General features: G+C 46.2%; 2 protein-coding genes across 5 annotated transcripts in view; one reads left to right on the forward strand and one right to left on the reverse strand.

Moving 5' to 3' along the window:
• Window positions 1–1,245: 1,245 nt before the first annotated feature.
• Window positions 1,246–9,365, reverse strand: SOCS4 (suppressor of cytokine signaling 4). Of its 3 annotated transcripts, none has more exons than XM_084520179.1 (3): window positions 9,247–9,365; window positions 3,510–3,592; window positions 1,246–3,065 (listed from the first exon to the last, which is right to left on the reverse strand). In XM_084520179.1, the coding sequence occupies exon 3, from the start codon at window positions 2,965–2,967 to the stop codon at window positions 1,657–1,659; it is 1,311 nt and encodes a 436-aa protein (XP_084376305.1). In that variant the 5' UTR covers window positions 2,968–3,065; window positions 3,510–3,592; window positions 9,247–9,365; the 3' UTR covers window positions 1,246–1,656. The 3 variants fall into 3 exon arrangements, with proteins under 3 accessions (XP_084376305.1, XP_084376306.1, XP_084376307.1); XM_084520180.1 differs by lacking the exon at window positions 9,247–9,365 and adding an exon at window positions 7,390–7,593; XM_084520181.1 differs by lacking the exon at window positions 3,510–3,592 and having other exon boundaries at window positions 9,247–9,359.
• Window positions 9,366–9,404: 39 nt separating this feature from the next.
• Window positions 9,405–12,592, forward strand: part of WDHD1 (WD repeat and HMG-box DNA binding protein 1) — a 31,440-nt gene continuing 28,252 nt past the window's right edge. Inside the window, exons 1-3 of one of the 2 annotated variants that reach the window (XM_084520177.1) lie at window positions 9,405–9,483; window positions 9,884–9,972; window positions 11,463–11,574. In XM_084520177.1, the coding sequence (XP_084376303.1) occupies window positions 9,896–9,972; window positions 11,463–11,574 (189 nt within the window). In that variant the 5' untranslated portion in view covers window positions 9,405–9,483; window positions 9,884–9,895. Of the gene's footprint in view, window positions 9,484–9,538; window positions 9,625–9,883; window positions 9,973–11,462; window positions 11,575–12,592 lie in introns of those variants that run through there. The other variant, XM_084520178.1, reaches the window with a different exon arrangement.

The raw sequence follows: 12,592 nt of genomic DNA on the forward strand, positions 1-12,592 counted from the left end.
CAGGGGCAAGCAGGACTCTGCTAGAGTTGCCTGGCAAACTTCCTCGACTCACAAATTCCCAGGGTGCTGGACAAGGTGAAATTGAGGTATTCAAAGAGAAATGCTGCTTGTGCTGCTGTAGCATTTAGTCTGCAATCCGGGAGGGAGACCGCACGGCACGCTCCCGCTCTGAGCCTGCACACGTATGTAGCCTCACGCACCCGGGTCATTGTGAATTTTTGATAAGATCTCCGGCACGCACGCGGAAAATTAGACATCTGTAATTCCGCCTGCTTTGGGTCTCACTTTCAAAGGCGTTTCAGGAGGATACAAACACTCCCTGGGATCAAAGGGGAAGAAAACAGTACGGCTGCTGTCACTGCAGTTAGGTGATCTGCGAGCACGTGCAGGCGAAGCCACCAGAACCACAGGTTGCTCCTCGTGGAGCCCTTACCCAAGGCCAGCCTGGAAAATGCTCTAGTTTTGTGCCTGGACCTAGAGCCTGAGTCTCCTTGGGATCTCACCAACAATTCAGCAGCAGATCTGACAATCCATGCACCATAAGTAATGCTTTTAGGAGCATTATCATGGTTTTCCTGTACAGGTTGCAAGAAAAATGCGCACGCTTTTTTTTCCAGCTATACTTAACAACTAAAAAACCCTCCCACTAACAATGTGGGAAAGCTATTCGTCACCTCAGGATCACACAAATAGGATCAGATAGTTTAATATGCATAAATCGTCCAAGATTAAGGAAATATCTGCCTTCCCACCCCATGCTTTATCAACTCAGACCAGCAGCCCCTGGAGTGAAAACTGGCTATTGCCCATAACGAAACAGGAACAGAGAAACAGTTGCCAAGTCCAAGCCCCATCTATCACAAGTGGCTGCATCATTGCCCCTTCCAGACACCAAACAAACCCCAGTTTCTGAGCAGTTTGCTTTTTACTGCTGTTATAGAAATGAAATTCTACTCCAGAACCCCACTGCTGACGAGTGAGCCTTCCTCCTTTCCAGCCCAAATCCTTTCCTGACCAGTTTGTGCATGTTTGTTCCTGTATTGAGCGTTGTCCTTAGCTTGAATTGTTTTCTCCCTGGCGTTTAGCCCCCTGATGTATTTATAGCAAGATCGTATCCTCTTTCAAACCTCATTTTGCTAGGAATAGTCATGTTAGAAATAGACCGATGAATTTCCTACATTAAACATGGGCGCACACACACACACACACAGACTAGAGCACTCGTTTTAAAAGAAATGCAGAAAATAGAGATGAGTCAATCTTTAGTTAATGTGCATTATTTCAAACATCTCAGCAACATATGTAAATTACAATATAAAAGACAGATCAAGTTCAAAACTGATTTTTTTAAGGTTTTTAGATCTAAAGACTATCCACCTATAGAAATACCAGAAAGCCTACCTGAAATTCCATAAAACTCTAGTTGGGGAACAGTACCGAAAGCCCACAACGAATACCATTTCTAAAAAGAGACTCGGGAAGACTCAAAGTACGTCTGGATAAAAAAGCCTTAGACAGAGGCTAGTTGGGGTTGTAAATAATCTGCAGAAGAAGGGGAAAAAAAGTCAAAATGACATTAAGGAACTTAAAAGGAGGAAAGACTGAACACAAACTGATCTGTTGAGAGACAATTTCATTCTTTCATAAAAATATTTTCTAGCTTTGCTGCTCTGGCACATCAATCCTGAGTACTCTAACTTTCGATTTGTAGTGATATTCCTTCAAATACAGCTTCACTGACGGAGGAATAGGAAGTGCATCGATGCCGTCATAAGTGGTACAGTTGCAAATAACTGTTCTACATATATGTTGGAGAGAAAAAGGAAAGGTCCTGTTTAATGGAGTGGACAGAAGAGGTTCAAAGAACATACAGGAGCTCGGATCTTTGTAGTGCTCTAGGAGTCCCGTGATGTCCGGGGAGTGGAAGACGCACGGATCGTGGGCATCGAAGCTGAAGTTGTGATTCCACTGCTCTATCCGTGCGTGGAGGGAGCGGCTGTAGCGCCTGAAGCTCACCGAAAACAAGTAGTCTTCTTGGGCAGAATCTCGTAACAGAAACGTTCCCTCCGGCTTGCCTTCCAGCAGCGCTTCGGCGGCGTATTTATCCATGACTCCCCAGTAGCAGGGGTTGTTGTTGATCTGAAGGAGGTCTGGGACCAGGCAGTGGACATAATCGATCTGCGTGTGGTATTTTGGGGGCGTTTCCATCCGCAGCAGCTCGTCGTCGGTTTCCCATTTGGGCTTGTTTCTTTTCCTAGAGCTCGTGCACAGCGTAATAACTTCGTCGTCGGAGTCCATGTCGCTCTCCTCTTTACTGCTCCGCACCACCTTACCCAGTACCAGCTCCGACCTCGAGTCCCCCCTGGAGGAAATGCCATCGGGAAGCTCACAGGACTGGGAGGGAGACTCCGTTCCCCCGTTGGCTACCTCGTCGTCTCGCAGGTGATCCTCCTTCTCCTCGTTCTGGGATAAATCAGCGATTATCCAGTCATCTGCCTTTTGGCTGATGGGGGCTGTATGCCTTTTAATCAAGTGCCACCGAAAAGCGAGCTCTGAGCGCGGAGGAAAAGGACACTTATCTAGCATGAGTTCACTGATATGAATTTTCCTTTTCGACTGGAGCCCTGAGGCGTGCCGACTGCTGCAGTTCTTTATGGGAAAGCACTGACCCACGGCATCCTGCAATTTCTGTTTGAGAGAGCGGCCCAAAAACCTGTGACCACAGGAGCGATCTAGATCCAGCTCGATAGAGGAGCAGCTGTATTTCCTCTCCTGGCTCTTTAAATTAGCCCCTGATCTTCCCACAGCGCTTGCAGTTTCAGCATCAGAACAGTGCTCGCTCTTTTTTGACCAGGAGAGCTTCTTCCCGCTCCACACGTAACCATCCTTTCTGTCGGCGCTTCTGCTCCGGCTGCTTTTGGGTCTGACATCTGCGTTTTTAACGTTACTGTCCTTATTGTCTGCCATTTTGAGAGCTTTGCTCCACGAGTTTGCAGAAAACGCGCTGTTTTCCTCGTAGGGTTCTCCACGCGAGGAAGCTTCGTTGAGGCACCTTCTGAGAGTACCTGAGGAAAAAGAGAAGGCAGAGAGGTTAACGGCTTCGCACGCACACGACACAAGACCGATGCCCGTGTACACATGACGACAGGAACCATTAATTGCTAGCCACGTATAATAAAGATCAAGCTGAATTCTTGAGAGCACTCCACAAACACCACCCTGATCCCACACAGGGCTCTCTTAACCCTTTCTTCTCAGAAGTTTCCTCCAGAGCAAACCATCCGGTGCGTTTTTAGAGCACCCGTTCTGACTACGAAGCAGAGCAGAAAGTTTTGGGCGTTGATACTTCTCCTTCACCAGGGTCCGTTTCAAAATGAAGCCTTTCACGTGGCAGGTGGCACTGCTTCGGCTGTTTATTGAGCAAGTTCTGCATCTCTTCCAAATAACCTTTCAAGAAGGAACAAGCCAGAGCAGAAACAAGTAGGTCAGAGTACAAAGAGCTACTGTACCTAGATGATACGCCTGTTTGCTGCTAATCCACGGGGTGGGATGCCAGAGATCTTATTCTTAACTGACACTTCTGGGTCACTTTCTGGGTAAAAAAAAACAAAAAAAAACTATATCAGTCACAGATTCTGTCAATTTCTGAAAGCTGTTTTCCCTCTGCCTTTTAAAACGGAGCTGGAAAATACTGAGCCCCTAAGGGATTGAAATATCTGGGGCTTTACATACTGAAAAGGATTAAAACAAATCCAGTCCCTTACTAAAAGCAATTTTAAAAGGCCATGAAAGATGGAACTGCTTATTACTCATTAGAGAAGAAAGTTTACATTATTAAAATCAGCGCTGCTCTGAGACCCACGGTTGCTGATTTAATTCTCTTTTGTTTCCAAAAGCGCATTGAATTCTCACACAGATAAGAGATTTCCTTCTGAATGCTGCACTTTGAGAAAAAAAAAAATCAAAAATTCCTCTTTTGATTACTTGGTTGAAAGTAGAGCAGGGATTTTTTTTTTCAAGGTACACAGAGAGCAATATGCTCTGCGTGCTACGCTCTCCCAGGGCATGGCAGAAAGGCTTTCCATCACGTACCATCACACTTTTTGCACCAAAAGTAGATCCAGCTCCTGCCTTCCACTGTTTTGTGGTGGTGTTTTTGTTTTTTTTTTTTTTTAAATGAACTAATTGACGTGGTAAATACTAAGCAGGAAAAGCGAAGGGCATCCACTTCCTCTCTCCATTCAATCCATTCTCATCATTAGGATTAGGCAGCATGACACAATCTCCCTGCAGTCCCCGAGGGGCCGAGCAGGCTGAGGTCTCGCCTCTGCTTTCAGTAAAAGACTAAGGCTGCCGTGCCAAGGGCTTACATGCAAGATGTGGACCAAATGCATCCCAGATGTAACTTTCACCAAGGAATTTTTGACATTGCGTTCGTTATTCACAAGCCACAAACCTGAGGGGGGGGGGAAGGGAAAGGGAGGGAAAGGTGGGGAAAAGAAAAGAGATGAAAAAAATGTGGAAGGAGGGGAAGAAAAGTAAAAACACTGCAAATGTGTGGAAAAATCTAGCATTAGAGCCATGGAGATGAGCAATACCTCACTGCAACCAAGGGGAGTCGGGGAATGGGGTCCATGCTTCAGCAATTACAAACCATCAAATATTAAAGATTGCTTTCTTCTCCCAAGATTTTGCGCACAACTTTTTGGTGAAAACATTGCAGATGCAATACTGAGAGGAGAAAGGCAGTATTTGAGACCCAAACCTCCTTTATTTAGACCAGGGTTCAGTGACTGCTTTTGAAACGTTTACATTTGGTCATCCAGAAGCTTAGAATTGCTTCTGGAGCAGTGAATTTTCTCCACAATGATTAAAAAAAAAAATCAAAAACCACCAACAACATCCCCCCCATCTCATTCGCCCCGGTGATAATCTGAAATAACTGCTGAAAAACAAAATTCAGCCTGTGGTAAATTTCCTTAGCTATGTATAAGGGATTTTTAATTGGAAGGAGAGAGAGCATTTAGGGTGCAAAGTCAAGTACTTCAAAATTAGGGTATGACAGTTTGTAATTGCTTCGGAAACCTTCAATTATCTCATTCTGCACATCCAGCCCTTATAAGGGGTAGGAACAGGCAGAATACAGGCTTTTAATTAAAAACTGCAAAATGTGCAAACCCCCAAAGTGCTGAGAAGGCCCGATATCCCCCAACGTGACAGCACGGCCTTGCAACTGTGAGAACTTCAGTGCTTGGTGTCATTTCTATCTGGGTTGTCGTCGTGTTTGGCTGTAAAGCCACGTTCCCCTCCCTGCCTTTCTCCTGTCGTGTACCATTAGCGGTATCTGAACCCTGAAACTCCAAGCGAGGCGGCAGCACATGATGTTTTAAGACATGCCCCATTAGCCAGCAGCACACAAAGCTGTTCCTGAGGGTTTGGAGGCTGCTGGGAGCAAGGCGCCAACCCTGCCACGTCACGGGAGTAATTGCTACGCCCGTGGGAAGAGCGTGGAGCACGTGAAAAAAAATGGGGATGTTGTCCTACAAAAGGCAGGCTCGAAGCTGAAGTTGTGAAGGAAGAATAAAGTGCTCAATGTGTAACGCAGGAGGCAAAGCTGCTGTTCCCAGCTCTGCTGCAAGCTGCATCCTGAAGCATCCCCTACCAAAAAGGATGGTGGGTGCCCAAATCCTGGTGTCCTGTGCTCCAGCGAGGGGTCATCCTTCAGGCTTTCCCCAATCCGTGATTCAGAGCCCTGCCTGTAGCATGGGGACCAAAAATAATGTGGGTAGAAAGACACAAAGGATGGTGAGGCATTCGGGGCTGTATCCCCACTGCACACTATGCACCTAAACCAATCTTCCCTTGTGCTGCAGACCCGTGAGGAAAATACGACGTCCCCTACATCCATTAATGGCTGCACACAACTCAAAGAGCAGGAGAATAAAAAAAGGGAGAATAAAACCCAGGGAACACAGAGCGGGCTTCTCCCTGCAGGCAGCACTAAATGGAGAAGTCGTACAGCGCACAGCTTACGGATGTCAGGTCTGAGATCTCCCCTGCTGCAACGAAGCGAAGAGACAGGCGCTGGCAGGTAACGACACAGACACGAGCAGCCCTCTGCCTGCAGAAGCTTTCTTCTAAGCGGGGACACCTCAGGCATCTCAGAAGCAGAAGGATTTGACAAAAACCTCACGTTGAAACTCTAAACAAATGGCAGGGGGAAAGCAGCGTGCGGGGATAAACAGAGTTCACATCAGGCCACAGGATCCGGCTTGCAGTTCAAGGTTATCCAGCGCTGCCACGGCTCACAGTCCCCGAGGACAGGCAGGGAGCGGGGTGGTTTCTGTTGTTGTTTTCACCACGGGCACAGCTCCTGAGCACGAAATGCCTCTTTGCTCCGTCCGCAGAGAGCTTCAGAGGGGGATGGGGCAGCCGTCCACTCCCGATGCTTTTTCCTTCCAGCACCCATGCCCGGACACTCAAACTTCAAGCCTGAACTACGTGTAGTGCCTAGCAGCCATTCTGAGGCAATACAAATATCACCTCCTAGCCAGAGGTAAAATGCCACGGACAACTGCGATAAGACTCGCCAGATGTCTGTTTAAATCAGCTGCAAAACACCCAGGAACTCCGAGAGCAGAATAAGAACCACGAGTGTTGACAGACTTCACCCCCTCCCAATAAATACTGAATTGCTTTAACCAGATATTTTTGTCCTCAGCCTCTAGCACGGAGTCCCCAGGTCCTTTCTGTCAAGCTGCTTTGGTTTCTGTGTAAAGAAGAAACAGAACAGCACGATGCCCCCAGGCACTGGGTGAAATGGACGCTCAGGGCCGCCAGCCCAGCCTCTTGCTGGAAGCCTTCCACATCCTGCAAGCCTCCAAGGATGGAGGTCCCACCAGCTCAGGGGACAACCTCCTGCACAGCCCTCCTAACAAGAAAGCACTCCTGAGGTTTTCTGTTCAAGCACACAAAAGCCAAAGTGTCACTCTAGCAAGCCTCTTGTTTAACAAAAGGAGATTCACACACAGAAAATTAAATCAATTTTGGTATTGTTACAGCAGTTGATACTCTTCTAGCCCTGATAAAACCCCAAGAGGGAAGAATTAAGTTGTAATAAATCGGAGCACCCGTCCCTTTTCCTTTCAGCTTACGTAGAAGTCATTAAAAAAAAATTCTCACCAGTCACATGCTGTTTTCATTACTTTCGCCCAATTAGATTTTGGCTACGAGATCCCATTTTAAAACCTGACCTTCCACTGAAGCCGGGCTGTTATTGACTTCTTTTGGAAAAAAAGCCCGACCTGTTAAGGATAACACTGAGGCTCAATTCTCCTGGCTTAAAAATGATAATCTGAAAAGACAAAAACAGTCTGCAGTACTTCTTACCTGGAAATATACTTGATTATTACAGGGTCTGCATATCCCCAGAGCTCCAGGAGGAGAAGGGCAGGCAGCGATGCCCAGTTTAACCCAAAATTAAGCTCTCTTATTCCCTCCTGGGATGTGGAAGAGGTTTTGGAGGCAGGTGCTGAGGACCTCTCGTACCTCCCGCTGTAGCAGCGCCCTGCTTGCAGGCGGCAGGAGCTGCTCGCCGAGCGCAGCCGCCTCTCCAGCACTAAATCAGTAACAGCTTTATGGCCCGTGACCGACACGTCGCGCTCCACCCAGAAACCCAGGAGGTGAGCCCAGCAGCTCCCGCCCTGCCGCTGCCCTCTCAAGCGGCTACACCTCCTCAGAAAGCTGAAGCTTTGGTTTCCGACCCGGATTTAAAGAATAACCTCACACTTGACACCTTGCCACTTCCAACAGGACCTAGAGACGGTGCCTGCGCTCCCTTGGTAGCACCTCCGGAGGATTACGCTACGCTTGGACTTGTAACAGCTTTTGCATTGTAAAATAATCCAGGTGCAGCTCGCATGAGACTTTCTGCCAAGCGAAATAAATAATTAAAAAACATAATAACACAGTTGGCGTGCGTTCGTCTCAGCCCCAGAAGCTTGCAGGGAGGCTGCTGTAAGAATAGCTCGCTCTTCCCACTCATCTGATAAGCGGTTCAGCTCGAATCACTGTGCTAGAACACATTATCCTCACCAGAAATCACGATTTACTGAAATATGTCAGGATACACCCATGGAAAACATGTCTCCACACAGCTTCCACAAGGCTTAATAATAATGAAATCTGGGCATATTGATAAAAAAAAAAATATAAGAGCCTGCCTACTGTCTTACTCATTCATGAAAGCACCAACAATGTGAGTGGCATAAAGAGCCCGAGCACATTTCCAACATAAATAAATCACGCTGCTCACCCCGACCACTGATAGATCCGCTCCAGACTAAAACTGAAGATAAAAGGTTTTTGCCTGGGAGCAAATTTTCTTAGAAGCTGGAATAAATTGGGCCAGAACATTAAAGTTGCATTAAGGAAAAATAGAGAGCCCTTTTTTTTTTTTTTTTGCTTCTTACTTCGGGTATGCCGAGCTGTAATGTTTTGTCCTTTAAGAAATAATAATAAAAATAAAAAATGTCTGGCTTCTGCTTTCCAGCCTGGAAAAGCTTCATGCCGTGCCTCGCTACCTACTTCACCACAACTGCATTTGGCACCAGCGTCACGGCAGCTGTCCGTAGGGAATAATCCCCTAATTCCAGGATCTCCAGGCGGGTTCGGTCCTACAGCTTTTGTGGGGTGTGTTCCCCACAGGGAGCAGCCGATGATATTTCGTTTTTGTAGGATTTTGCCTCGACGGAGGGTTCCTGCAGCTCCCGAAGGGCTTGTGATGGACACGCAGGATTTGGATGTTGAAGAGCCGGGTACCTGGCACACCGATTTCCCTCAGAAAAACTGAATTATCGGCGCATCGAGAAGGATAAAGGCAATTTTTGGTAGCGGGAGAGTCACGCTTCCAGCACCCCGCGTCTAACTGCCCCCCCACCTCAGCCAGCCGGGCTGCGTTTTGGGGCCAAAATACCCTTTTTTTTTTTTTTTAAGGGGAGGGAGGCAACCGGGTAGGACGAGACTACCGGGGCTGTTCAGGCAGAGGCCTGGGGGGTCTGAGGAGAAGGAGAGGAAGGAGGAGGAGGTGGATGAGGAGGAGGAGATGAGGAAGAGGAGGAGGATGAAGGCCGCTGATGCCGGTTCCCTCACGCCCGACCTCGCCGCGTCCCCTCAGGCAGCAGCCGGGCCCTGCCCGCCCCTCACGGCTCTCCCCTGCACCCACCCTGCCCGCTTCTCGCCCCTCACCCGGCTCCGTCCCGGCTCTTTCACCCGCCGGAGCCCCTCAGCCGCCTCCTCCTCCTCCTGCGAGCGGCCCCAGCCTCTCCCACAGCCGCCGCCATCCTGCGTGTGGCGGCCGGGCCGGGCCGGCCCCCGTTAAACCCAGCTCCGCCCCGGGCCTGACGGGCTCCGGGCCGGCCCCTGGGGCGGGCACCGAGAGCCCAGCGCGGGAAGGCTCCAACAGGGCGGCCGGGGCCCGCTGTGGTGAGCGGGGAGGCGATGGGGGATGAGGGGGGAACGCGGCCCCCAGCCTTCCCCTCCCCTTCCCCTCGCCCCCGTGGGGCTCCCCGCGGCCCCTTCTCGTTGAGATTTCCGAGTTCAGGCCCCGCGCACCCGTCCCCTGAGGTCCCCCTCGTTTAATTTTCCCCCCTTTTTTCTTCCCTGGCTCGTTTTTGGCCGAAACTCTTCGGATTTGGGGGTGTTTAGGAGTAGTGGGGGCTGAGCTGCTTAGGCCGTGTGGCCAGACTCTGCGTGGTTCCAGCCCCCGTGTGTGTGGGGGTTGCCATCACCTCTAACCTTGCCCTGCCATCCGGAGCTCTTTCATCCTCTCTATTTCTAATTTTAATGATTGTATTTCTCGTATTTCTCTCCTTTTTATCCACAGGTGACAGCAAAGATGCCTTCTGCCCAAAAACCCATGCGCTATGGCCACACGGAGGGCCACACGGATGTTTGCTTCGATGACACCGGGAGGTAATTTAACCTAACTCCTGGAGAGGGGGGATAAAATCTAATCCAGGGGATTATATTTTCTGTCTGCTGCCTCCTCAGGAGTATCTGTACCAGCTGCTGATGGTTATGGTGCTGGACAGATGGATTTATGGCCTGGCATGGTTTGGCAAGCCCTTTATTTGCCTTTGTTGAGAACTGACTATAAGACGCATCTTTTGATGCCCTAAATTTTGAAGCAATAGACATAACTTATATATAAGACTTATATATATATATATATATTACTTTATACATACATGCATATGTTGGAGAAGATATGTTTATATATCCAATAAGAAATTAAAACTATAGCAGAAGAAATCCAATACTGGCTTGCTGTTCTTTCTTGTTCTACTTACACTAGTTCTTGCATGCATAAATAAAAACTGAATGTTTGTTGTTACCTGTTTTTTGATTAAAAATAAAAGGTAAGCTAGAATACAAGCCATCTCAAATGAATTTACAGTCTAAACCATATTGATTATGGTTTAAATGCAAATTATCTTATCCCTTTCTTTAGGTCATTAGGCTTGCTACAAAGAGGACTGTAGGGGTAGTCTGATAACAACCCTCCCCTCCAACCACAAAAAGTCTTGTTTGCATAGAGTTAAGGTTTAATTATCTTCCATCAAAATGCAGATATATTTAAAAAAAAAAAAAAAGGCACCACCACAACAACAAAAAAACAGACATTTCTGCTGAAGACCACTGGTCCAGTACTGCTGGACCCTCCGATGTCAATATTTTCAATATCAATGCAGTGTTGCTTGCAAACCTTATAGAACAGCACCAGGGGAGTAACATCACAGTTTCTCTACTGACTTTGTAATACTTTACTGTTTAATTAGATTTTTTTGGGGACTGCATCTGGGAAAAAAAAAAAGAATACAAAGCTTGATTATAGATTCAGAAAGTAATTAAAAATCCTATGCAAACGTTTACGTATTTGCTTTGTACTTAAGGTTATTGTTTATTGCTTTAAAATTGTGAAAGCTAACTCTAGTAGCCTTGACAATTGAATCTTATGTCAACTATTTTTAAGAACTCTGTAGGCCTGGAACATGTTAAGCTTGGTTAACTTCAGTCAAGGGTGTGTGTTAGCGCCCTTGCTTTGGCCTCAGCTTTGTAATTAGCTGTAAGGTAAATTTTCAAGGCTGAAGAAACAATTAAATGCCCAGCCCAAAGTGAAATCAGTACTAATTAAGTCCTTTGAAAAAAAAAATCATCTAGATTGACTTAAAATATGTAAGGGTGAGTTCAATGGGGGCTAGGCATAACCAGACTCAGGTACTCTGTTATGGTCCTGAATTTTTTTTCTATGTTTATTAAACATGGCATTCAGTGAATAACATAATATGTATTGTGTTTCAGTTAAAAAACAAACACTTCAGTAACATTTTCATTCTGGGATTGAAAGTCAGAGTGGCTGTCCTTTCTGTACCTGAATGTTAACAACCCTTGTCTTTGAACAGCTGCATTGTAACTTGCGGCAGTGATGGAGATGTTAGGATTTGGGAGAACCTGGATGATGATGATCCAAAGTCCATTAATGTTGGAGAGAAGGCCTATTCGTGTGCTCTGAAGGTATCGTAGTTAACAGAACTCGAGTTAAGTTCTGTCATGCTGATGTTGATACATAACATGACTGCTGAGGCTGTTAAGATAGTGCTCACATATGTAACATTATGCATATATTGAGATAATACACAGAAAAAGGCAGGAATAATATTGTGCATAGCACATTTCAGTCTGATAGAGGTTAAGTATGTAGATCTTTGCCTTTGTGCCAATATATGGAAAACAACGTTGAATAGTGTTTAATCAGATTTTGTTTAAATTTGAGCCTATGTCCACATTGTACCTTTGTGTCTAAGTGAAAATGTTAAAGCAGTGTTGAAAAAAATACTTCTCAAACAGAAAACTTCACTGAATATTTCTATAGAATATTTTAACTAAGTATTTTATGTAAACGAATACTCCTGACAACTCACTTTATCCCATGCAGGCTTGAAGAGGAATTATTCCTTAGACTAAAATTCCATAATACTAGTTTTTCTTACTCCTCTCGCTTCACAGTCAGTTATACTTATTTCTGACTTTGATCTCCTTTTTGAAAAACAAACCCAGCAGATTAAACTAATTATGCAGTGAACTTTGTAGACTGTTTCAGTGGTTTTGCACAATGTTAGTTGCAAAAAGTTTCCCAGCATAATATGTAATCATCAAGGGTTAGGAAAAGTGTTTTTCAGTGACAGCTCAGTTGTCAGTGGTGGAGGAATGGATATTTTACTGACAGTTGATTCCTACTCTTGCCCTTCCAATCTTAGAGGCTCTGAAATGGTGCTAACAGGGGGAGGAAGGTTATGTGAAAATAGGTAAGCCAGGAAGTAGTTTTGTGTGGACCTATTTTAATACCCAAGGAATTATAATCTATATTAATCAAGAATTACTTCATGTAGTCAGTGCCTGCTAATGCTTTGGTAATGCTTTTTGTTTGTTTGATTTTAATAGTTAGTTGATATTTAGTTCTCAAAATTGCTTGTAGGCCAAAATGTGCTTCTGACATTTTGTTTCTCCCTTGCTCTCCGCCCCAAGTCAGAGG

Source organism: Aythya ferina (genome assembly GCF_964211825.1).
Source record: "Aythya ferina genome assembly, chromosome: 5".
Classification (NCBI taxonomy): domain Eukaryota; kingdom Metazoa; phylum Chordata; class Aves; order Anseriformes; family Anatidae; genus Aythya; species Aythya ferina.